The sequence below is a fragment of the Gossypium hirsutum genome, chromosome D13 (assembly GCF_007990345.1).
Source record: "Gossypium hirsutum isolate 1008001.06 chromosome D13, Gossypium_hirsutum_v2.1, whole genome shotgun sequence".
Taxonomy (NCBI): domain Eukaryota; kingdom Viridiplantae; phylum Streptophyta; class Magnoliopsida; order Malvales; family Malvaceae; genus Gossypium; species Gossypium hirsutum.
Window position 1 is genome coordinate 11180420 of NC_053449.1, and position 25567 is coordinate 11205986.

General features: G+C 32.7%; 2 protein-coding genes across 2 annotated transcripts; both read left to right on the forward strand.

The window, feature by feature from the left end:
* Positions 1-4085: 4085 nt before the first annotated feature.
* Positions 4086-4499, forward strand: LOC107919379 (secreted RxLR effector protein 161-like). The gene has a single exon (XM_016848851.1). It carries the CDS (start codon positions 4086-4088, stop codon positions 4497-4499), a length of 414 nt encoding a protein of 137 aa, XP_016704340.1.
* A 791-nt stretch (positions 4500-5290) lies between these two features.
* Positions 5291-6940, forward strand: LOC107919025 (pectate lyase). The gene is made up of 2 exons (XM_016848566.2): positions 5291-6262; positions 6354-6940. Exons 1-2 carry the CDS (start codon positions 5417-5419, stop codon positions 6819-6821), a joined length of 1314 nt encoding a protein of 437 aa, XP_016704055.1. The 5' UTR covers positions 5291-5416; the 3' UTR covers positions 6822-6940.
* Positions 6941-25567: the final 18627 nt, after the last annotated feature.

Sequence of the window (25567 nt, forward strand, 5' to 3'; positions counted from 1 at the left end):
TATGTACGTAGCCTTTTGATGGTTGAATTTATAGTTTTTATGATATTTAGATGATGGAAGTTGAACATGGTCATTTTGGTATTAAAAATGTAGTTGGTATTTGTAGCTTATGATGATAAATGTTAAATGGTAAATTTGGTACATATGAGTGTGGATTTGATATGTGTACAAAATGGTAATTTTTGGGTAAACTAAGCATTTAGTTATACATGTTTAATTGTTGTGATTGAGGTACCTTTTGGGCATATTGGTTGAATGATTATGTACCTATTTGGATAGCTTGTTGTTGCATGGTTTGGTGCACTTTGGCATGCTTTATTTCATATGGTAAATTGGTTATAGGTGTGTGCTTGAATGGGTGATAAAAATGGCTTGAAAATGGTCTATTTTTCATCCACACGATTAGAACACGGGCGTGTGTCTCAGCCGTGTGTGACACACGACCAGGCAACACGGCTGTGTGTCCCCTATAGGTTTTTAAAGGTTGCATTTCGAGAGTTACATGGCCTGGCACACGGGCATATGGCTTGGCCGTGTGACGCAAGTCAGAGAGTTACATGGTCACAGGCACGAGCTGGAACATAATCGTGTGTCCCTATTTCGAATGCCCACATGATCTAAGACACGAGTGTGTGTTTCAGTCATGTGAGTCACATGGCCTAACCAGACGGCTGTGACCCCTACAGTTTGAAAAAAATTCTTTTTTTCTTAAAAGTTTTATATGTTTTCAATTTAGTCCTGACTTGTTTCTAATGTGTTTTTAGGGCCTCGTGGGCTTGTGTAAGGGACAATATGTATGACATTGATTGGTTTTACTATGATTAAGGTTGTGAAGTACATGTTTAAAAATATTTGATAGTTTTGAAATGTAAACTTCGGTAATACTCTGTAACCCTATTTCGGCGACGAATACGGGTTAGGGGTGTTACAATGTCTCCCCTGTAGGGTAATTTTTACGTTTGCCACACGGCCACAATTTGTTACACGATCTATCCAAACAGCCGTGTAACCCTTCTACACGACCTATAACTTCTCACACAGCCTGGCCAAATGGCCATGTGACTGTTGTTTTACAGTTTTTGCCAGAATTTTGTGAAGTATTCATTTTAGTCTTTGTATAGTCCCCAAACTATTTTTAGTATTTTATTTCATTGAATTGAATCTTTGATAATATACATAATGTTGGAATCCATGATTTGAATGACTGAAATATTATTGTATATGCATGATATGTGAATGTTACATGTCTACCATCACCGTGTTTCTGATAAACTATTATTGTTGTTATTACTCTTACCATTGTATTACCAATGTCATCATCAACATGCCTACTATTACTATTTAATTGAACACATGTTAAGCATGTCTACTGCTCTTGTTAAACTGAATACATGTCAAGCATGTCTACTGTTTTACATGATACAGTTAAAAGCATGTCATACAGTGTTGCATAGGGGGACAATATGAAAGGATGAAGTACTGGCCATTTAATAATCTAGAACATTGGTGGTTCATCCACAAATTACTGAAAAATTTTATCAACAAATGAGTTTTGCATTTACAACAAGTGGCAATTTATTTGCATATTACTGGTGGTTCATCCACAAATTACTGACAACTTTTACCTACAGATATGTTGTGCATCCACAACAAGTAGCATTTTATTTGTCAATGTTTTTAACTGAAAATATTGGTGGTTAATTTAAAATTTTTACTACTGGCAGTTTTTCAGCATATTACTGGTGGTTTATCCACAATGCGGTGTGTAGGGATGGATGAGTTATGGGGAACTTTTACTGTAGTGTGTACCGGAGTTGGGTAGGTTCTTTTCTGTTAAACTGACACTACATTGCATTCATAAGCATATGCATATCAAACTGTGGATACTGAGATACTATATTGATGAGTTGATCTGAAATATCAATATTCTAAATGGCTATTCAAATCGTGATTATTCTATGAGTTGTTATTCTATAGGATTTGTCTACTGTTTGCATTGATTTTCTTGTGATTGAACTCACATTAAGCTTCTTAAGCTCACTCCCCTTATTTTCCATCTTTACAGATAACCCACCAGGTTAGGATGCGAACTTGGCATACATAAGGCTCGGCTCAGATTGTTTTTTGCATCAAAGTATCTTAGATTTACTATTTGAAATTTCTGCTATTTTGGAATTGTATTGCTTTATTTAAAATGTGGCATGGGACTTTGATTTTAGGTTTATTTAGCATGCATGGTATTTAAATTGAATTTAGGGTATTGAAATATGGATTTAGAATTAATTATGCATAAAATAATTCTGATTTTACTTTATTAAAATTAAGTTGAATATCACTTTTCCGCTGCTAGATTATAAATAATATTTTAGATAATAGATAAATTAAAAATTAGCTAAGTTTTCAAAAATAGTCACCGTTACAAGGAAAATATTAAACTTAATAGGTTTTTATTAACTCATGATTTTTTTTTGAAAATGAGCTAAGTTTTCTTCTAAGATATACAAATGTTTTAAAATGATTGTTTCATAAACGCTGTTAGCTTTTGGGTCATTTCGATGGTCAATGTAATGTTCTGAATTTGAGTCTAACGTTTAGGCTGAATTAAGGAAGTTACAAATATAATATAATACATAGTTTTGGAGCATTAATTGTAATTCAAAACCTAAATCAATATGCATTAGAATGAACATTGTTCATGGAAAAAAATTTACCTTTGTCCAAACAAAGAATAAATTTTTAGTAACAAATAATATACACTGAAATTTTGTATTCATCCAATTGTTATTTAAATAATAATTATTTTATAAAACACATAAACAGCGTACACTGTATGGGTAAAAATAATAATATAATCTACAGCAATATTTTCAGGTTAAAATGAAAATAACCTTAAGTGAAATAGTTTTTTATTCGACAAGTGGACGTGCTCTTTATATGACACTAACTTTTGTAATGATGTGACTCCCATTTTTTGAAATTACATTTTCCTACTAATTGTTATAATAGTAATTTATTTAAATCTAATGGACACATAATTTATCCCTATAAATTATTACATGTTATAGTTCGGTATTCTGAATTTCCTAAAATTCTAACTTATTTTTGTAGATGATAGTAATTAAAACACCTATTTAGGCTTTCAATAATTCTCTATTTAATCTTACAATATCAGTCCCTTTTGTTTTAAATAGTTTTAAATAAGTTTTTTGTTGTCACAATTATATGAATATAATTACAAACTTAATGATATATTTTAAATTTTAATTTTAATTTTAAAATTAAATCACAAGAGAATTGTAAAATTTTAACAATAATTTTAAATTTTAAATTTTACAATTAAATAAAAACATATATTTAAATATTAAAAAACTCTATAAACACAATTTTATATTTAAAAAAACATTATAATCTAACTATTTTAATATTAGTAATTCTATTGACACAATTTTAAATTTTAGAGTTAACTTTTAATTAAATATATAAAATATTACGATAAATTTATTTTACATTTTTTGCCACCACATTTATTTTAGATTTTGAAACTTTCATCAAACAATCGTGGAACATGTTAAAATTGTGCTAACTTATTAAAATAATGTTTATAAATAGGATAATATATTTTAAGATACTATATAACTCTAATTGAAGTAAGCACACCTTTTCAAATTATTGCACGAGTTAATTAATTATTAGTTATTTTTAAATCAAACTGATAAAAATATTTTGAAATAACTATTCAAAGAAGAGATTGAAAATATGAAACATTTACATCATGGATTATTTGTTAAAAATTTAAAAGTTTAGATCATTTTGATGAATATAAATAATTAATTCAAGTTTATTTTAAATATTAACTTTTTTATTCTTAATTTATATTGATCATAATGCCAACTTTCATAATTTTAAAAAGTAAACATTTAGTGTTCAAATTGAGTAATGGTTTCAAATAGACACCTTGTGCATGGTATGAAAGGCTAACTCTGTTCCTTATTGCTCAAGGTTTTGAAAAGGGTTCTATTAATTTGAGATCAGTATAGTTGGTGAATTGAGCTATTTCCTTAGATTCCAAATTAAGTAAACAAAAGATGGAGCTTTTCTTAAGTGTAGTGAAAAAGTTTAAGTTGGAAAATGCTAAACCGGCTAAGAAACTTGTGGTTATTGGTGAGAAACTGTCTAAAGATGAGAAGGGAATGCCTAGAAAGACCACTTATAGAAGTATGATTGGTAGTCTCTTATATCTTACTACTAGTAGACCTAATTTATCATTTAGTGTGAGAGTATGTGCTAAATACCAGGCAAGTCCAAGAGAGTCCCATGTTAAAACTATGAAGAGGATTACTCGAAATGCCCATGAAACTACTAATTTGGGAATTTCATTCTCAAAGGATAACGCTATGAGTCTAGTTGGTTATAGTGATGTTGACAGGCCAAGTAACATTGATGATAGTAAGAGTACATCAAGTGGTTGTTTCTATATTGGTTCAAACTTGGTGTCATAGTATAGTAAGAAGCAAGATTCAATTTCATTGTCTACCGTAGAAGCTGAGTGGATTACTACAAGGAATTGTTGTGCTCAACTACCATGGATGAAGCAAATGATGAAGGATTTTGGGGTTGAGTTGGATATGAATCGTGACACCAAATCAGTTAATGACTTAAATAATAGTAAGTGAAGCTAGTATATATAAGGAAATATGCATTAAAAATCACCGCAAGGGTTCAATTATGTCTCCAATCTCTATATTGTTTAGAATATTAAAATCTAATACTTATTTTTTAAAATTTACATGATTTAATCCTTTACTTATCCAATTTATTTCTTTCTAGAAAAAAAATCTAATTGGTAACACAAATAATAAACTTTCATTAAATTTTAATACCTAGTATTTTTATATTGAAAGGTCCAATTAAAAAATTAAATTCCAATTGATATCACATATTCAGATTCAATAGAAATCAACCAACAATGTTACCAATTGAGCTTTTACTTTTTAAATCAGCCAAGTGGAAGGACTAAAATCTTGAAATTGAAAGCAAAGAGATTGAATCTCAAAATATTAAAGAGTAGAGGGATTGGAGAAGAATTAAAGCAATATTTATTTTTAATTTTCAATATTAGCGTTCAAAATGTCGTAAAAAATGCAAGAAAATCCTCAACTATTTTTATCAAAAAAAAAATCTCAACGTTTTGTAGGCGCGAGAAACACTGATAGCCAAATGTGTTTTGTAAATTTTATAATTTTAATGAATTCTGGTGTAGTATAAATAACAATATGATGGTGGTGTTCCATGCAGATCAAGCTCGAGTTCCACAATTTGGAATCGTAGCTTGTCTCTCCAATCCTATCAAGGTCCTGTTTGCATCCAACTAGTTGTTTCCAGGACCTAGGCTTTGATAGTTAAAATAAAAACCACTATGGGTTTTGCTAGTTATAGTTATAGTTGGTTTTTGTTGTCATTTTTCGCCCTAATCCCAACACTAAGAGCTCACATCGCTGAATATGATGAGTATTGGAAAGCACGAGAATTGGAAGCCATTGAGAACCTGAACAAGGTTTATCACCCCAATCCGGAGGAGGTGGTCCGGCATTACAATGACCACTTTGTCAATACCATGCTTGAGTATAATAACACCAGAAGGGTGTTGAAAGGAAAGAAAAACGGTCCCTGTGAGATTACTAACCCCGTTGATAGTTGTTGGCGATGTGATCCTAACTGGGTAAAGAACAGGAAGAGGTTGGCCGACTGTGCCCCTGGATTTGCTCGTGGTACGACCGGTGGAAAGGACGGCAAGTTTTACGTGGTCACTGACCCTAGTGATGATATTTCTAACCCCAAGCCTGGAACTTTGCGTCATGCAGTCACTCAACTCAGGCCACTTTGGATCACTTTCAAAAAATCCATGATCATCAAGCTGAAACAGGAGCTCATCGTTACAAGCGACAAGACCATTGATGCAAGGGGAGCTAATGTGCATATTTGCTATGGTGCTGGTATTACTGTCCAGTTTGCTAGGAATGTCATTATCCATGGCCTCCATATCCATCACATTAAACCCGCTACTGGTGGCATCATTAGGGATGCTGAAAACCACATTGGGTTAAGGACTGCCAGCGATGGAGATGCGATCTCTCTGTTTGGAGCAACCAACATTTGGCTTGACCATCTTTCCCTTTATGATTCCTCTGATGGTCTTATCGATGTTATCCAGGGTTCCACTGCCATTACCATTTCAAACTGCCATTTCACTGACCACAACGAGGTAATCTTACTTTCTTTTCTATTTGAAACTAAGCTCGAAAAGGTGTTTTTTTTAGTGACAAAACAATATAATTGAAATTAACAAATTGTAGGTGCTATTGTTTGGAGCAAGCGACACCTACGTTGCTGACGAGAAGATGCAGATCACTGTTGCTTTGAACCGCTTCGGTAAAGGATTGGTGGACAGGATGCCTAGGTGTCGATTAGGTTTTTTTCATGTTGTCAACAATGACTACACTCATTGGTTCATGTATGCCATTGGTGGCAGTAGCCACCCTACAATTATCAGCCAGGGCAACAGGTATATCGCGTCAAGCATCTACGTAACTAAGCAAGTGACTAGTAGGGGCTACTTATCACTGGAACAGTGGAATAAATGGAACTGGGTATCACAGGGTGACCACTTCATGAACGGTGCCTATTTTATTACATCCGGTGATCCGAATGCTAGCAAGCTATTCGGTGCTGAAAAAATGATGCCTTTCCAACCTGGTCGATTAGTCCCCAAACTCACAAGGTATGCCGGAACACTCCACTGCAGAATTGGTCGCCCTTGTTAAAAACATTATTTTGATATGCATACATTCTCTCTTTTGTTATGTACAACATTTTGATATCCATGCATTGTACATTTGGGATTTATTGGGAATGATTATCAGGAAATGTTATTATTTGATTCCACCCTATCTTTTTTTTCTACTTTTAATAGATAATTAGAAATCTTATCACATGTGTACATGTGAAAACCATAATTTTAACCTGAGACATAAACAAAGACAAGGATAATCTTTCTATTCTAAAAAGAACTCTTGAATGAAAAGAAACTAATTTGAAAGAGAACTATAAACAAATAAAAATAGAAGATCTGTTTTGACTTGAAATGGATATATCCATATATCTCTCACTTATCTTTATGAAATGATAGAATATGGCAAAATTTATACCAAAAGTTGGTTCACGTAGGAATGGGCGTAGTAGTGCACGGAAAAGTGCACGTAGAATACGAAAGGAGTTATTCGTGTTCAAGCAAGTTTTAACAATAGTTTGAAACTAATAAATAATAACACTAATTATAATGGTGTTGAAATAAATTGTAAGTTGGTGTTGGCATCAACCCAATAAAATACATCATTTAAAATGGACAGATCAAGTATATATATATGGTGGTGTATGAGTTTGATTGCTTTAAGGCTCAACGTGATTTGAGAATCCAACCAAGGCCCTTAATATTGTCGAAAGATTTGTTTCAAGAAGTTCACTTGGCAGGTTTGAGCTTCCACAAATGACGTGTTACTTTTACTAATATAGAGTCAAATATTGAAGCAAACAAACTTGCAAAGCCAACAGTACATAGGATTAATAATTTGGTGTCTTTGTTTTGTGTAAGTAAATTGTTTAATTCCACTTTTTAATTTGCAGGTGCCAATGATTGAGTTCAAATGAGTTTATATTTTAGTGTGTTCTACGACATCATTGCACTGTTGTTATTGAGCCGCACTATAACCTTATTTGTAGTTATATCTACATTAAAAAATACTTTACTTTTTGACAATAATTTTTATTGACCCAAAATTACAAATTTAGTTTATTTTTATATTTTAATTTTGAAGATTTATTTATATTATATTTTTTCTTTCACAATTATTTTTACCTCAAAAATATTAACATGATGTTAAGTTTTATTTTGTATAAATGTATATTTAATTAACTGAAAACATGATCATTTTATTGTATTGTAACTTTTAAATTTAATAACAATAATTGCATAATTTCAATATTTGTGATGAAAATGTTTGAAAATTCATAATATCAAATTTTAGGTATACTATGTTACTAATTATGATATAAAACTTAACTGGCAAAAGTTGGAACCAAAAATTTATTCGGTAAATGGAATAAAATATTATCACCATCATCATCGAAAATGGTAGTTTGTTCAAAATAGTTATTAAATTGTTATAGATATTATTGACAACACTTTTGAACTTCTAATCAGAATTTATATTATGAAAATAATTAAATTATTAGTAAAATTAGTAATATGAATAAAAATTATCAATTATATCAAATTAATTGATTTAAAAACTGAAAAATATTTTAATTTTAAAAACTGAAATTTTTTTGTTTATATACATTTCTTTGAAGCTTCATATCTAATCCTCAACTTGTATAATCATATTTATGACTTTCTCCATAAATAAACATATTTATAACAGTAAAGTAGTGTTTGAAAAGGCATCTAGTAATTGAATTTGGGTGTAATTATCTGTAATTACAATAGAATGACATATTTGGGTAACCATTTTAATCAACGTTAAAATCAAGTTAAAATGATTTTAATCATTTTTTAATCAAGTAAGAACCATTTTAACTAGTCAAACTATTTTTAAAATAAGTCAGAAAAGCTCCAGGCAAAAACTATTGATACCTTTTGGCCAAGTATCAATAGTTTTCAAAATATCGATACCCCTTTGAAAAACGATAGCAAATTGACTTTCTGTTTTTCACAAATTTAGCTAAGTATTGATCTGGTATCGATACCTTTCATATGGTATCAATATTTTTTTTATATCAATTTTTAAGCTCCAGCGGTCACTGAATTTTGCATTTAATGCAAAAATTATTGATACCATTTTATCTAGTATCGATACGCACTGTTGTAGGTGAATTAAATGCACTGGTTTTCACATCCCCAATGGCTCTATTCATTTCTCCAACAACCACAATGGTTGGAAATTAATTAAGGGTATAAATACCAGCTTGCAAATATCCTACAAAAACAAGAGAGAATATTCAAGCTTAAAGATCAATCAAACAACCTTTGTGCCAAAATTTTCTATACTTTTCTTTCATTCACTTGTGAGTTTCATTATTATTTCACCAGCTAAAATTTTCTTCTTTGTAATTGAGCTTAATTTACAAACACATTGATCTTGTAAGGATAATTTCTTTTTTTTTTGTTTCTTTGTACCTCTTTGAGGGGGTTCGTGTCTTATGGTTTGGGGTAGAAACCTTAAGAGAGTTTGTAAGGTTAAACCTTTCCTGAAAGGTTATCAAATTAGTGAATTTAGGAAAATCCTTTGTTGTGGAAAGCTAAGGTAGTGGAGTAGACAATTGGGGCCTAACCACTATAAATCGAAGTGTTTATTGTCTCTATACTTTTCTTAGCAACCACAAATTTTTAAAAGGCCAATTCATGCCCCTCTTGGTGATTTCAAGTTGAATTATTGAGCTAACAATTTGTATCAAAGTTAGTCTATGTCAGATGGTTTAACAACCAAAGAGTATATTCTTGAGGAAGCTTAATAATCATCAACTCAATTCCTATAATGACTTTTACTTCTGACTCAAATTTTCTTGGTGAGTCTCAATATATGTCCAAAGCCTCCTTATTTCAATGGTTCCAATTATTCATATTGGAAGACAAGGATGATGCTATTCATCTAAGCAAATGATCTTGTGGTTTGGGACATTATCATGGATGACCCTTTAATAGCAAGAAGGAGAGCTCTTAGTTCCAAAGAGTAAGAAAGAATGGAATAAAGAAGATAGAAGGAGTATTCAACTCAACGCCAAAGCCATGCACACTCTCATTTGTGCACCTGGTTCGGATAAGTATTGTAAAGTACCGTTATGTTCGAATGCCAATGAGATATGGGATAAACTTGAGGTAACTCATGAGGGAACTAGCCAAATGAATAAGTTAAAGGTGGGAATCCTTACTCTCAATTACGAGATCTTTAAGATGAAGCCCGAGGAGGACATCAAAACAGTGTTTGATAGATTCAACATCATCATTAACGGACTAAAATCCTACGAGAAGACCTATCTCAATAAAGAAGTTGTGAGAAAGATGCTTCGAAGCTTGCCAAAATCATGAGAAGCCAAAGTGACTGTTATTGAAGAGGCAAAGAATTTAGAAATGTTGACCTTGGATGAGCTCATTGGTTCTTTTCCTACATATGGGATGGGGATCAATAAAGGGGTAGAAGAAGATAAGAATGAGAGGAAGAAGGTTGGTGTTGCTCTCAAATCCACTACCATTGAAGATAGTGAATAAAGTGAAGAGGTGGATGAGGACAAAGAAATGACCATGTTTGTTAGGAGATTCAAGAAGTTTATGAGGTCCAATAGAATGAGAAAATTCTAAAACAAGAAAGGAATCAAGCTTGAATCTACCAAGGAGAAGGACCCTATCATATGCTATGAATGCAAGAAGTTGGGACACATCAAGTTTATTGTCCCTAATAGAAGGAAAAGGGGTCAAGAAAAGAAACGTTGAAGACTCTTGTTGCTACTTGAACTGATGAGGATTCATCTGGTAATGAAGAAAAAGAAGTAGCCAACCTTTTCCTTATGGCCATTGATGATCCTAAGGTAACTTCTAACTCACCTATTTCAAATTCTTATTCTTTTGATCAGTTGCAAAATGTCTATGATGAATTAGGCATGGATTTTGAATTAATGGTTTCAAAATATAGTAAAACTATTTCAAAACTAAAAGATGAAAATAATTCACTCTCTAAAGTCAAGCATGAACTTGAAAGTAATATAAATGATTTTGAGAAAAAGAATAGTGACTTGCATAATTTACTTTCTAAATTTCATGAGGATCATCAAAAGCAACTTGAGTTGTTTAAGAGTGAAAAAGCTCACTCTAACAAAGTTTTACCAAAAAGATTTCTAAGAGGAGAAAGCTCAAACCAAAACTTTGTTAAAACTAGTTTTAATTTCTATAAACATAGAGGTCCCCCAAGTTTTTAAAAAGGAAAAATTATTAAAAGTGTGTGGGTCCCTAAAGGACTCATAAGTACTCAATATAAGGACATCCTTTCAAAATGGATACCTAAAAGGACTAGAATTATAGGAACTAATGCTTATGGACCCAAAAGAATTTCGGTAACAAAAATAAAAGTTTGATGCAATCGTAAACCAACCAAAAAATTGACTAAGGTAAGTACACCTATCAATTAATAATATAGCTACGGTGAGCAAAGATATTGTTCCCACGAAGACTAAAAGTATCAGTAATTACCGTATTTCTATTATTTAATAGATAAATTCGAGTGATTGATTAAAAATAAAATTAACTAAATTAATTAACTACGACCGCGACAAAGGAAAAATCAGGAAAATAATTGAATAATAACCAAAAAGTGAAACAATATCTAGGAAAGAATTCACCTAGACTTCAACTGTCGCTATTAATCTAAATTATGCAATTTTTTCACCAAGTATCTTAAAAAATAGAAATCCTTAAATTATGCTAATATCTCTTTTGAAAGTAAGAGGAACTGGCTCTAGGTTGATTAATTGAAATTCCTTTATATTTGAAACTCATATTATCGCATTAACTCGATCTATGGATTCTAGTATTAGATTTGAATCTAATCCGATAGATTTATGTCATCTTATTTGTAGGATTGAATGTAACTCCACTCAATTATGTAAGGTCTACTCATAAACAGGGTCTATTCCTCCTCTAATTTAAGCACAACACATGGCTCAATAGTCTAGAAATATTAAACCAAGAATTAAACATACATAATTGAGAATAAGATCTAAGTATTTATTGCGTAAAATAAAAATCAAAAAACAAAATTCATCATAGGGTTTCCTCTCCCTAGGTATTTAGAAAATTATTCCATGCTTGTAAATAAAAGCATCCAAAATGTAGTATTAATTAATTAATATAAACAGTTATATTAATTAATTTTGGTCAAAATATAAAAGATACGAAAATTAATATTCTTTTGGAAATAATATAATTAATATATGAATTTTATTCATACAAAATGTTAATTTTATATGTTTTACCGAATTTATTAATATAAACAATTATATTAATTAATTTTGATCAAAATATAAAAGACATGGAAATTAATATTCTTTTGAAAAAAGAATATAATTATATATAAATTTGATTCATACAAAATATTAATTTTATATATTTTATCGAATTTATTAATATAAATAGTTATATTAATTAATTTCTGTCAAATTATAAAAAAACATGAATGTTAATATTCTTTTGGAAAGAATATAATAAATATATGAATTTTATTCATGCAAAATAGTAATTGTATATATTTTATTGAATTTATTAATATAAACAGTTATATTAATTTATTTCAGTCAAAGTATAAAATATATGAAAATTAATATACTTTTGAAAAGAATATAATTTTTTTTCTAACTTTCCATTTGTCTTCTCTATTAATAAGGGAATAATCCTATACTCTTTTGGAAAGAATATAACTTTTTTTTTCTAACTTTCCATTTGCCTTCTCTATTAATAAGGGAATAATCCTAGTTTTCCTTTTTAATATGTGATATCAAAAAGGATAAAAGGATGATAATCGCTTAGTGTGTTAAGGTTACCAACTTAATAATTTAAAAGGTCTAGCAACCATTTTTAACTTTCTCTAAAAAGTTCAAGACAAGGTGGTTGTTCATTTTTTACGGGCAGACTACGTGGAGGTCGGGACATTTTAATTGTGGCTTGGAATCGACATTGAATCAGCAGCATCCTTTCTATGTTTTCAGTAAAGAAGGTATATTTTTAACCCTATTTTAACCTAATTCATTCTTCATACATGGATCCTTGGCTGTGGATTGCTAGAATAATTTCTTCACTGAGCCACGGGACGTACCAGCGGTCCCAACAGTTGTACCAGAGCCACTTGTACGATATGGATTCAGGATTAAATTTATTGTCTGATTCGATTTTATGAGATACATGTATATTATGTTTAATATGCACGGTGTTTGGAAATGCATGGTTATAGCTCGATAACCCATTTAATTTATTATTTGCAAAGGTTGTAATTTTATAAATATGACCTAAGTGACGTGCCTTTCTATATTTCTCTTGTACTTCTCTTCTCATCTTACTCCCTTGTATGTAAAATGAGTTTCTATGATTGTAAATTGTACGAGTTGATACGGACTAGAGGAAAAGATGGTTGGGCTACCTAAAGTGGAAAAGAAGCTTGAGAAGCGGCATAAACCCTTAGGACTCCGTACAATTCTCCCATTAGCCTTAGAGGAACCATATTAGTTTTATGGGCTATAACCATTGCATTTATTTATTGCTTTATATTTTTCTTGTATATGATACAATTGATGATATGTTAGCAAACATATTATAGGATATTGAGGATTAAATGGAAAAATGTTTACCATTAATGGTGAGATTAATTTAATTTAAAAACCCATTAATAAATATTAAGTTAAAATTGCCTTCCAATATTTACCCTCATTAAAGCCTTGATCGATATAATTTGGGTTCTGCTAAAGCAAAGTACATGTATCTATATTGATCAATTGTGAAGAATAAGCAAGTGATATTCGCCAATTATGATATTGGTTAATAAATGGAATGACAGAAATGTGCAATTGTACACAATCTTTAACAAGTATAAAGTGACAAGTAAATGTCGAGTTATCATACCCACAAGGATTGTGAAAGAAAAATATTTATGAAATGTAAATCAAACACTTTGGTGAAGGGAAAAATATGTTGTTTTGAAGAAGTGAATAAAAAACTAAAAATTAACTAAGTAAAAAAATTAAAAGTAAAAATTCCAATGCACAATTTCAAAAGGATGAGTTTTAATCAATATGACATAATTGTGTTAGATCAATTACATTCCTTAAATTAGAATTACTAAACATATGTTAATGTTGTTACGAATATTTTCACGGCAACTTGGTAATTTGTTAACTACTACACATACATACTTACTAAATAAATTTACTACGAAACTGCATGAATTAGAGCTCAAAAGGTACTAAAAAGCCAATATATTTTTGTGTTCCAATAACTTAACTAGGTTACTCTAATAATATTAGATACCTAGAGGCAAAAACTGCATGAATTAGAGCTCAAAATGTACTAAAAAGCCAATATATTTTTGTGTTTCCAATAACTTAACTAGGTTACTCTAATAATATTAGATACCTAGAGGCAAGTGATCTGTCGTAACTCGGTGTAACAGATTAAACTAGTTTTCACACTTTAAGAGCTTGAACTTAAGCATTTTAGTTAAGTTTTAATTACATTTCCGTATGATTATTTAAGTTCAATAAAGTGTGAGATAAAATACTTTGTAAGTGTGCAGGAGACCATTAGAAGGCGTATTAACTTGATATTGGTTGCTAGGTTGCAACACGGAGTATTGGATGTCACAACATAGGGAGAAAAATAGAAGAATTCCAAGGCTACCTTCAATGCCGCGACACAGCCTGAGGATGTCACGACATACCCCTGGAGATACCCTAAGTTGAGCATACAACCCTCGATGTCGCGACACAAGACCTAGTATGTCACAACATCACCTCTGTACGGGAAATAATTACGAGTTAGGGGCATTTTGGTCTACACAATCAAATGTTAAGTACGATGACAGTAGTTGACCTAGGGTTGAGGACAATGGCCACCCTAAAGTCTATAAATAGGCTCATTTAACACATGCTATGGACACCTTTTGATATTGTATAATTTTCTCTTTAGATCTAGTCTTTTAGTTTTTCTATTTTCTTAGGTTTTAGATTTTATTTTCGTTCATGCTATTTACTTTTATGAAGAAATCATATTTGGGAATTGCTGTCAAACTCTGTTAGGATTCAACGCTTAATTTTACATTCAAATCAAGCTCTTCTAAACTCTATTCTTTTGAATTGTTCTTTATGTGAATTCTTTCTATCAAGATTATATTGTTTATTAGTACCATGAGGAATTAATCCTCTTGTGGGGGATTAGCGAGTAAAGGAATGATTAATTAACTATTTTGTAGAGGTTTCTTAACGACTCAGCTATTCAAGAAAGTAAGAACCTAAACCCCAAGCCTGACAACCGTAGGAAGTCATTAAGGTGGGAATTAACCCAAATTTGGTACGGTCTATCCGTGAACACTTTAACCCTGAACCGATCTGGACTATGAGGTCGAGAGATAAGTAGTTCTTGCCAACTCAATATGTCAATGGAAGATCTGAAGATCCTACTGCGATATTGACTAGTTGATTAAACAAGAAAACCCAAGACGGCAGTTGATTATGACTACCGTAGTGAGCTAATCACACATGCCCAGATTTGATACATATTTGATTTCTCGTGTTTTATTTTTCTCTATTATATCCTTTCTTATCGTTTTTAGTATTATTTATCCAAACCTTTCTTTTAATTCTCCATACTATAATCCAATTAAAGTACTAATTAGATATATTTATGTTTAGATTAGAACTAATTTAGTGCTCACCTCCCTTGGATACGACCCTCGGACTACTTACCTACTCCGTTGTAACTATATTATAACCTGACTCGTATACTTGCAGATATCACTTTTTATATCTATATGCAGGATTTCTACTATGGACGTTTGTACGTTCGGAGGCAGTCAGGTTGTTGCCGCCGTTGTCAAGAAGGCAACTTTATTAATTTTAATTTTTTCATATTAATGGGATAATTAGGAAATACTCAAATTATAAGTACGATTTTAGTTTATTTAATTATTTGATAAATATTACTAACATTTCTCTACTTTTTAAGAAATTCTCATGAACATTCTTATCCATAATAATAACTCAGGAATTAGTTTGGCATAAACCATGGATAATTTTGATTATATGTGATTGGATGAGGAATTAGATTATGATAATGACATTTACGAGGAAGGATTCTGTGAGGAATGCAAGATCCAAGAGAACTAGCGATTATTGATTCTTGAACTAAGTCAACTCCAAGGAGGAAATCCAATTTTTTTGCAAGAAGATGATGCACATATCGATACAAATTTAATGGATTATCAACTAGGTGAAGAGAAGAACTCATCGGAACACACTTGTGAAAAAGGGGGAACTCTCGAACAGCCGACTAATCTTGAGTATGGAAAAGCATCCAAGCAAATTAGGAGAAATAGCCTCACGAGAAATTATAGAACCAATTGAGGAAATGGTGGTAAAAAAAAGGATCAATTGGGAGTTGGCTTCACAGCCCAAATGACGATAGGTTCTATTGATTGGTACAATGCACAAGGATCGGATAATACGTCTCTATCCCAACGGCCGGAGATAATAATATTTTATGCTAATCTAGTGGAAAATATCTAAAGTCTCAAAACCTTGTGAAAGGAAGTGAGGAGAAACATGCAATTATGAAGGATACATTTAATTTGAATATCTTTTACAAGATATCAATCTTTAATCAGACACCCCAAAAGTTTAGTGATTTAGGGATTTTTCGAATGTTGAAAAACTCAGAAAAATACACTTTGACAAGATTTATGCTTACAATGCAGGCATCAATCAAACAAGATTACTGGAAAGCGTGGGACTGAGGCCAAAGGAACCACAAATTACTCAGTTACTACAACAATCACCTAGTAGACTTATAACTCAATGTGTAGAAAAAACTAAAAACTTTTGGAACCAAAACTCAAGTTATGTGGTACATAATGATGTTCTAGTTGAGACACGCAAGGTACCCTCCATAACACTATTCTTGTTAAATGCGTTGTTTAAATCATAATGCCATGACAATCTCCAAATTTATTGTGGACCACAAACTATAAAAAAGGGTTAGGGTGGTTGCACTATTATTTGACTCTAAAAGCGACTAATTGCTATGGTATGTGGAAAGAATTGTCAGTGATTAGCACAGGTCGAAAAGGTAAATTCAAATAACATGATAAATGAACAAAGGCAGAATGGCATAACAGATGTTAGACTAATACCAATACAAACAAAACACGAGTGGCGTCCAAATACAGATTAAAATAGCTGACGAATGAGTCTGGTAGCAAGACCTGACATCTTTAGTTAGCTCTAACCTACTATATATTAATTTATATTATACTGGCCAATTAATTGAAATTTTATCGATAGATTAAATATAGGTCTAATACACACCTGAGGCACCCAAAAAATTAAAAATTTAGGAAAAACAGAGGAAGAGTAACAACATGATAATTCCATGTCACAACATTAAGCTCAAAATTGAAGGAACTAAGAAAAATATATCGACATCGCGACACAAAAACTACATGTCGCGATAGACAAAACAAATTGCCTAGATTCCCAAAAATTTAGAGTGGGTTGCGACATCCAACCCCAATGTCGTGACATAGAAGACAATCCCAAAAAATTTCAAAACTGATAGGAATGTCATAGTACAGAACCCCAGTGTCACGACATCGCTGCAATTTTTTACAGGGTTGACCCGACCCGATTGCGCAACTCGACGACATTACACATATTTTACCCGATTTTTAACCCTAAAAACCCTTGATTTTAACTTAAAAAATTCTAATCCAACCTATAACCCTCTCTTAAAAACTAAAACCTTTCCAGCCCTCTCTATATTTAAAACCCTTCTTTTTCATCCAAGCCTTAGCCACACAAATCCCCATTGCTATTTCCAAGGCTCTATTTGGGTGGAACATCACTAAGCACTTGGAGAAAAAGTAGAAACAAATGCAAGGAGGTTAACATTAAGTGTTCTTTTACTCATTTTATTATTCTATTAATTTTTTTATTACATTAAAGGTGAACAATAGAAAATGTCTACTAGGAAAAGTAAGAAAGCTATAGTCCAAGAAACTCTGATAGTTTCGAACCTTGCGAAATTTTAGAATCCAAACGCTAAAAATATCTCAATCTATAGGCTAGACCATTCATTCAAGAGCGATGGTTCAAACCCTCAATGATTTTGTGTAACAAAATTTAGACTTTAGTTAGGTACCATCATTGGCAGCAATTTTGTATCACTCCCAAGGAAACCGCGATGATCTCAATAGTGCAAGAATTTTATGCTTCTTTTAGAGGCCAGGAGATACAAAAAAGACAAAATTTGGATACAGTAATAGTGAGAGCCGAAGAGGTGTTGATTACTTCTAAGGAGATTTGTGAGTTCTAAGATATACCCTACTATAGCAAAGAATTCCATAATAACACTGATTTAGATAAATTTGAGGATATAGATATGAAGGATGTCATTAAGTACTTAACTCAGGGTAGAGGTACATGGAACTATAGGTTAAAAACAGATTTACCAACTAACTTCAATCAAGCGATAATGTTAACAGTAGCAAAAATGTGGGCGTAGTTCATAGGCACTAGAATTGCACCCATATTAAATGCTTCTAACGTTAATACTTTTCGAGCTATTCGATTATATGACATTTTGTAGCTCAATAAAATATGTGAGTAGATGGATCTACCGTGAAATGAGGCACTCTACGCACAACCAAAAAAAGAGAATTTTCTTTTCCTGCTTAGTAACTAAACTATGTCGAAGAGCAGAAGTTTCGATGGGCGAGAATGAGAAATTCATGAAGCCAACAAGAAGCATAATCGAGGATTCATTATATACACAATATGTTAAGCTTCAAAGAAAACAAATCATGAACTAGAATAAGAGGAGGAAAGAAAATATAGACATTCTGATTTCGCTTAAACGAAAAGAGAAGTCGAAAGATCGAAGAGGGGCAAGCAGGAGCGTAAAGGAAAAACTTGATGGGGTGATTAGGTGGATGCAGGAAATAGGCCCAGTACTCTAAGAATTTGCCCGACTGAATTGGTTAAGAGCTCCAAATTACCTGACGGACATGTTCGGCCCATCCAGACACATTATGGAGATGAAGAGGAAGAGGAAGAGGTAACTCCAGAGACTGAGAGGGAACAAGAACTCCCGAGAGAAGAAGATGATTATGAGGTAGCTTTCCAGATGCAATATTCTACACCAAAAGGGCCTGTCATTCGAAACCTCACCCGCCATGCACCTCTGATGGGTTGGAGCTCTCACCAAAGATATGGCACGGGAAAAGAGAAAGCACCAATGGAAAGGAGGCACTCGTTTCATTTTAATGATTCTGATGAATATTGAATTGAATTTTATTTTTGTTGGATTGTATTAATTTTTGGATGATTATTAAAATTTTTATTTGTTAGGAGTAGGAGTAATAGTAATTTTTTAGTTTTTTTTCTCTCTGTTGCGAAATTTTTTATGTAAGAACCTCACATGGAAGATACAAAAAAAATTTTGAGCTTAAAAACAAAGGAGGAGGCACCCATCAATAGCCAACAGAATTATAACGATCAATCGGGTAACTTCTTTCCTTATTTTTTATAAAGGCTACACATTGAGGACAATGTGTTATCTAAAGTGTAAGGGTAAAATAGAAAATCTATTTTAAATGTTTAGGCATTTCTTTTTTATTTTTCTTGTCATTTATGTGCTTGAGCTTGTAGAAATACAAGTGATTCATTAGGAGCATGTACATAGTTTGATTCTATTTACAATAAATTTGGCATAAGAATAATTTAATTTACATTTGTTATTATTAGACTAATGAGCTTTATATATTACATTGTAAATAAGTATTAAGCAATCGAATGTGTCAAATGATATAAGAGAATACAAGCAACAAGCATGCTAGTATGAATAATAAATTGTTGAATCTGTGATTATTTGGTTGACTAAATTTTTGAATATTGAGATACCTGTAGATGACCTAAGGCATTTTTTGGTATACACTCAGAGCCAAAAAGCCAACCTTATTTATTCATCTTTAGTACCTATTTTGAGCCATAAAACCCTTCTTGATGAACCTTTATACAAAACCCAAGCAAAAATATCAATTTGTACTTTCCCTTTTTCTTTGGTCCTGAACTACACAACTAGACGTCTGGTCATATGTATTGAGGGTTAATTAGATACATTATGGTGGATTTTTGTAAAAAGAGAGTGAAATAGGGGTGATCAAAGTGATATAGTGATTATAGGTTCGCAAATATGTGCACCAAAAGAAAATTACAAGAAAAAAATCAAAACGAGTAGAAAAGGTACTGGAAAAGTAAAAGCATTTGTGAGTTCGATGTGTTAGAAAAAAAAGGTGAAAAAGTCACAAAAGAAGAAAAGCTCATTCATTAGTGCACAAAAATGTGTGAGCTAATCGTAATCGTTATATTATGTTGTAACTTCCTATGTGGAGAAATAAGGAAGGTGAAAGGAGAACTAATGCAGTGAGCGAAAAGGGTTACTGACTGCCTCCGAACATACTAATATTCAGAGTGTGAATACTATAGTAAAATATATATATGAGGCAGTATCCACAAGTATACGGGTCCAGTTGTAATATAGTTACAATGGAGTGGGTAAGTACTCTGAGGATGGTACCAAAGGGAGTCTAGTACTAGATCAATTTTAACCTAAACACCAAAAGATCTAATTAGTACTTGAAATAAATTATAGTAAAAATATAAATAAAAATAATTTTTAATATTTTTATAATAATAAGATATAATGAATAAATAAATATCAAGAGATTGACAAGTAGAATTGATCAAATTTGGTTATGGGTGATTAGCTCACTTCGATAATCTTTATTAACTATCGCTTCGGGTTCCTCATCAATCAACTAGTCGATATCCCAATAGGATCTTCCGGTCTTCCTTAAAATAATGAGTCGATAATGACTACTTATCTTCTGACCTCACAGTCTAGACCGGTTTGGGGAGAAGGTATTCACGGATAGGTCATACTAAATAAATCGAAAGCATAGAGTTTAAGAAAAATTTTGATTTGTATTAAGTATGAATGTCAATTGACAAAGTTTGATTGTCTCAACAAATCACATCTCTAGATATAAAATAAAGAAAAAACTTGAAAGTAAATCTAAAACCTAGGAAAAGAAAAAAAAAACTAAATTGAAACCAAAAGAGAAATTTGAAGCTAAGTAATTGGTGTTCATAATGAGTGACAAATGAGCCTATTTATAGATTTCAAGTGGTCGTCGTCTTTAACCCTAGGTTAGTTGATGTTCCCAAGCTTTAAGTTGGATTGTGCAGACCAAAACGCACATTGGCTCATGTTACTTTTTGTCCAGAGTCAATGTTGCGACACATCAGGACTTGTGTCGCGACATAGGAGTCAGTATACTTCTCATAGGATGTCTTTAGGGTATGTTGCAATACGCATAGGTTGTGTTGTAACACCGAAGGTAGTCTCGTGATTTCTCCTTTCTGCTCCCTATATTGCGACATTTATCATTTCATGTTGCAACATAGTGATCAGCATCGATTCAGTAGGTCTTCTAATGGTCTCCTACACACTTACAAAGTTCATTAGTGTAACACCCCAAACCCGGCCTAGATGTTATGGCTGAATCTGGTGATGTCACACGATAGTGTGTTTGAAAACCGATGCTCGTGTTGAAAAACCGTAACTTTGCTTAAAATAATTCCCGTTTAGGTCTCATCATTATCTTTTATTAATCCTAAAATAGTGATTTTTTATTAAATCATTAGTTTGCAAAATATTATATGTTGCAGAAGCTTTTTAAAACAATTTGTGTCCTTGTGGGTATTTTGCTAAAACACATGCATTTCTTTTAAAAACCATTGTTTTATCTACCTCTAGCAGATCTAAAACATAAAGCAGTATAAAAATTTAAATTTTAAGCAAAAACTCATAGCGACCATTATTATAGAAAAATACCCCAAATAAAGCTTAAAAAAACTTAATTAAATATGAAACAGTAAAAAGGAGTCGTGTGGCCATAACTGAGTCCTCTACCGCTTCGATCTACCTAAGTTTGGGGATTACCTAAACAGATGAATCAGAAGGGTGAGTTTACAAAAACTCAGTGTGTAATCCCCACATAAACAAGCAGACAGTATGCAATCATAGTTTGGGCCTAAGCCTATTTCGGTAACAGTTTTAGTTTCAATTAAGGCCTTAGCCCATTACAGTACAGAAGCAGTCATGCATTTGGGCATTGGCCCATTACAGTATCAATACTCAGTACAGTAATAGATATGCAGTATCAAATCCTACCCAGCCAGCCTCTACACTCCAACTCCGTCCAACCCTACACTCCATGTGGAGATATAATCAACCCACCCATCCCTACACTCCAAGTAGCACCGAATACGGGATTAGAAAGTAATTTAAGCTGCCAGTAATTTAGGCTCGAGTCCTTTCAGTACACTTCCTCGGAACAATATAACCCCACCCCAATGCAATGCCATATACAAATATGACATGCTAAAACATAATATCATGCATAAAATCAGGGCATACAGTATCAAACCAGTGGGACATCACTACGCTTAATAACATGCATAATCGTATTAGACATGCAGTCATTTCAGTCAATTAGGGGTCTAGGTAAGCTTATCGACCTTACAGTATGTCCACAGTCGACTCGGGTGACTCGTGCAACCTTAGCAATCAAACAGTGACAATGGGCCCACTGCCCATGTTGCATGCTCATGTGGGCCCACATGGCCCAAAGTGGCCTTGACCGTGTGGATCTCACGACCTGGCCCAATATTCCCACACGTCCGTGTGGCCCACATGGTCCAATTCGGCCCGGCCCATGAATTGCACATAGCCAGACTCGTCGATCACACGCCCATGTTCAATCACATGGCCTACCACACGGGTAGTCGTACACTTGTGTGGCGTCGACAATCACATTTTTTGGCTTTTCGTCGATTTTTGTTTTCAGAGTTTTGTTTACACACCTAATTTCATTTGAAGTTAACCCGCACTCCGAGTACTCCAAAACCTAGATTCAACCAAAACATCATTCAATCAACTACTTAACTCATTATTCAATCAAAGCCTAACGAAGTTAAAAATCGAACAACAATCGAAACCCTCTTATCGAATTCAATCGAAATCGTACCCTCAATTCCTTGAAGACGCACAAACTAACCCTTAGTCTCCACCTAAAATGAGAGTCACAAACCTTTCCGTTAAACCTTTAATCGGATTACAGTACAAACTTGAATTAAATCATATTCACCTATCAAACACAACCCTTCATTAAATATCTTATAAAACAAGACAACAAAACACCTAAATCACTTACCCAACTGACGAAAGAAGTAGTGCAATTTTGCAATGCAAGAGAGAACGAATCGAAAAAGGGAATCAAAGACTGAAAAGGGGCAAAATAGAAGGGTGACGGCAAGAAGAGAAAAAGAAAATGATGAGAAGGGAAGTGCAAAGCCGAAAGGGAACAAAAGGCAAAGCAGAACTCACTTAGCAATATTCGGCCAAGAAGAGGAGCAAAATGACGCATGGTCGGCTTGAGGGGAAGGGGAAACTAGCATCAAAAATTTGGGAACAGAAAAGGGAAACCGAATTTCTTTAAAAATAACTGCAGCAAGTGGGGATATTTTGGCTAAAAACAAAAAGAAGGAAAAAAGATGGATAGTAGAAAATTGAAAAAACACAAAAAGAAAAGAGGAAGGAAACCTTTTCAGCCAAAAATTCTATTCTGGCTGAAATTCCTCAAGATAGTGCCTATATCCCCCAAAACACTCCCCTCAATCCATAATCCTTAAAATCTCTCCCCCCAAACCGTCCACTACTTCCTTACTACACCTCAAATTCTCATGATTTGACTGTAATCCAAACTCTTTCACAGCACAAATAACAAAAATAATACTCCTGCCCAAACTCGAACACAAGACCTTTAGCACACACACTCATCACTTAACCACCAAACCAGCAAGCCCATTCTATCATATTTTACCAACGTTTATTTATGAGCCTACTGATTAGAGATAGAGGTTTATTCATTTAAAAACAAAAAATTCCCAAGCTAAAGCTTGAACTTGGGACCTCTCAGACACTTCCCAGAACACTTAACCACTAAAGCAGACAGATAGTTGTGTCACAAACATACAAAAATAAATACATAAAGGATTTTTGGGGCACTAGAATTAGCTCATCCTTAAGCCTCATTCGGCCAGTAAGGTCAATAAAAGACTCAAGTTGCACATTTTATTGTCTTTAAGAAAACTTAGGAAAACATAATTAAAACCTAATGAAAATAGTTACTTTCAAGCTTTTAAAGTGCGAAAATTAGTCTAATCTAATACACTGAATTACGACAGGTCAAACTCCCCCACACTTATGTCATTGCTTGTCGTCAAGCAACACAAAAAAAAAAGAAATATAATAGACAACCCTTGAGCAAATATAATGCATGTATTGAATTTAGAGCACATGACTAGGCATTTCATATTAACAAATAACTTCGACATGATGAAAAATTAATTTACCACTTTTGACCTCAAACATCTAAGTTTAGTGCATTACAAAGTACACAAGCATTAAGGGCTTCACCTGTAAGAATTCATCAACAAATCACACAAGTAATTTAATTATCCTAGCAGAATACAAATAGTAGGTAATGTGATTGTGTAATAAAATGTCCATTAATGCATAAAGATATTTAGGGTCTCACCTATAGGAATCCATCAATAAATCGTACAAGTACTTTGATTATCCGAGCATAATACAAATAGTTGTTTATGCATATGTCTAGTATGATGTTCATTCATGCATAAGAATGTTTAGGTCACATAGGGATTTTCGGCTTGTAATTTTCTGAGGTTTAGGACAGGTATGAAATTCAAAAATAGTAAGAATCAAAAGGGTTACAAACACGAAAATATTTTGGCACATCGTATTGATCCCTATTCTTCCCTCTTAACAACCTTTACCCATTCATCGTCTTATTTCTCTTTCTCTCACCTTCCTTGTTTCTCCACACAAGAAATTATAGCATGACATAGTAACTACGGCTAGCCTTCGATTTTTTGTGCACTAATGACTGCCTCTAGACGTACCAACGTCTAGAGTGTGAATAATGCAAATAAATATATGAATTTAAGATGCCATCCCCAAGTATATGGGTCAGGTTGTAATATAGTTTATTTAGACAAAAATACTTGGTAAGTATTTCGAGGATTGTACCTAAGGAATTAAAGTTTTGGGGAAAATTGTTGCTAAGCCAATTACGAAAAATAATTACTAGTCTATTCGAGTCACGAATTATTAGTGTTAATAAAGAAGCAAGATGAAAATAATAAACTAAATAAATGTAACTAAACCTCAACCTACTCTTAGGTTCATGTATCAACTTTTCTTATTCCTTATTTTGACTATGGGAGTTTCTTTTAGCCTAGATCCAATTGTTTTACCTAATTCATTATTGATGTAGGGTTCTAATCAATCAACAAGTCGATACCCTAGCAGGATCTTTCAATCTTCCACTAAAATAGCAAGTCAGCAAGAATTACTTATCTTCCCACCTCACAGTCCAAACTGATTCGGGATTAAGGTATTCACGGATAGGCTATACAAATTTTGGGTTAATTCCCACCTAAATGACTGCCTAGGGTTGTCAAGCCTAGGTTTATGCTCTTCTTCTCCCAAATAGCTGATCCACTAAGAAACTCTATCATTCAATTAATTAATTAGTTAAAGCGATTAAAACATGCAAAA